This window comes from Gopherus flavomarginatus, chromosome 4, assembly GCF_025201925.1.
Source record: "Gopherus flavomarginatus isolate rGopFla2 chromosome 4, rGopFla2.mat.asm, whole genome shotgun sequence".
NCBI lineage: Eukaryota > Metazoa > Chordata > Testudines > Testudinidae > Gopherus > Gopherus flavomarginatus.
In genome coordinates this window covers 183990123-183991794 of record NC_066620.1, presented here as the reverse complement: position 1 = coordinate 183991794, position 1672 = coordinate 183990123, and the positions used below count along the sequence as shown (strand labels likewise).

General features: G+C 42.4%; 1 protein-coding gene across 1 annotated transcript; it reads left to right on the top strand.

Annotated features, from left to right (window-relative positions):
* Positions 1-471: 471 nt before the first annotated feature.
* LOC127050115 (histone H2B 8-like) lies at positions 472-831 on the top strand. The gene has a single exon (XM_050951642.1). The coding sequence runs from the start codon at positions 472-474 to the stop codon at positions 829-831; it is 360 nt and encodes a 119-aa protein (XP_050807599.1).
* Positions 832-1672: the final 841 nt, after the last annotated feature.

Genomic DNA, 1672 nt, shown 5'->3' with positions numbered 1-1672 from the left:
GTGTTTTGTCTTTTCACTCCAGCTGCTTAGCAATGGAATTAAAATAGAGTTGAAATGCCTGGTTGCTAGGGTTCACCTGCTTCTTCCATCAATATACAACAAAAGTTAAAGATGGTATAAAAAAAGATGGAGGAAGTTAGCAACAATTTTTTAAAAATTTTTTCTTGAAATTTGATATTTTTCACCAGAATTTTGAAAAATGCCAACCAGCTCTAATGATGATGACCTCAAAGCAGAGAGACAAAGGGAATTTAAATTAGTTTTATCCACCACGAGATTCTGGTCACAAATTCTCCAAGTGACCCAGCAATTGTATCTGCCTCAATATTCCATTTGCCCAGTTCTGCCACAAATGTCTTCAGACTTCCTTCCATGTTGCCCTATGTGTACATAACAACCTCCCCAAACTAATATGTAAACTTGATATGTGAAAGGATTCACCAGTACAAAAGTTTGAGAGTGCCTGGTATAATGGCTCACTCAGCACCTGGACAAACTCAGAAGAAAGGGGATAAGAAATGCAGAAAGACCAGGAAGGAGAGTTACTCTATCTCCGCGTTCAACGTACAGAAGCAAGTTCATCAAGATGCCGGTATTTCCTCCAAGGTCATGGGTATCATGAACTCCTTCGTCAATGATATCTTCAAGCACTTGGCCGGAGAAGCCTCTCTTTTAGTGCATTATAACAAGCGCTCAGCCATCACTTTCTGGGAGATCCAGACCACTGTGCACTTGCTGCAGCCAGGAGAGCTGGCCAAACACGCTGTGTCTAAGTGTGCTAAGGCCATCACAAAATATACTAGTTCCAAGTACACTCTCAAGTTATTTTGAACTCTAACTGGGGCAGCGTTGCTGGGAGGCAGAGAGCAGCACGTCTTTGAGCTAGGGCCAGTTCAACTGGCTGACAGGAAAGGTGGCAAAAGGGAGTTGGGGAGAGAATGTTTTCAAATCCCTCCCCATACAGTATGCGGTAGAGAGGGGTGACCTTCCAAAGATTTGGAGGCTCAATTTGGTTCTGTTCAGCGCAGTACTGAAAAGCTCACACTTTTGGTTCTTCATTACTATTCTGGAATCTCATAGCAGCAGGTCTTCTCTCCTCACCCCCTGACATTTCTGGTATTTCCTGTTTAGGCCATAAATTGATATTTATTATTTTTACAGCACTCACACATGTGCAGGGTACCTCACACCACAAGTTAGAAGACATGGTTTTGAAAACAGCTTCTCTGGTGCTTCCATTCCTAGTTTAGGATTAGAAAGTAATTTACTCAAATAATGACCACCTAATCCAGTGGTTCTCAAACTTTTGCATTGGTGACTCCTTTCACACAGCAAGCCTCTGGAAGTGAAGTGCAGTTTTGGGGTGGAGGCTGACAGCTTGTGCCTCCCTGTACTAACCTTGCGACCCTCTGAGGTGTCATGACCCCCAGTTTGAGAACCCCTGCCCTAATCTTTCTATGACATTTTTGTTACTCCCTACCTGCAATTTTACATTTCCCTTATTGTACAGAACTCACTTTGTAGGTGCTCTTGGCTATATTTAGCAAATTCATTGCTGTTGCCATAGGTATTCCCACCCCCAATATAATATTTATCCTCATTTACATTATGACATGTCAAAAGAATTTTCAGGGGTCACATATCCTCCAAACCCTCTCTCTCATGGGCTATA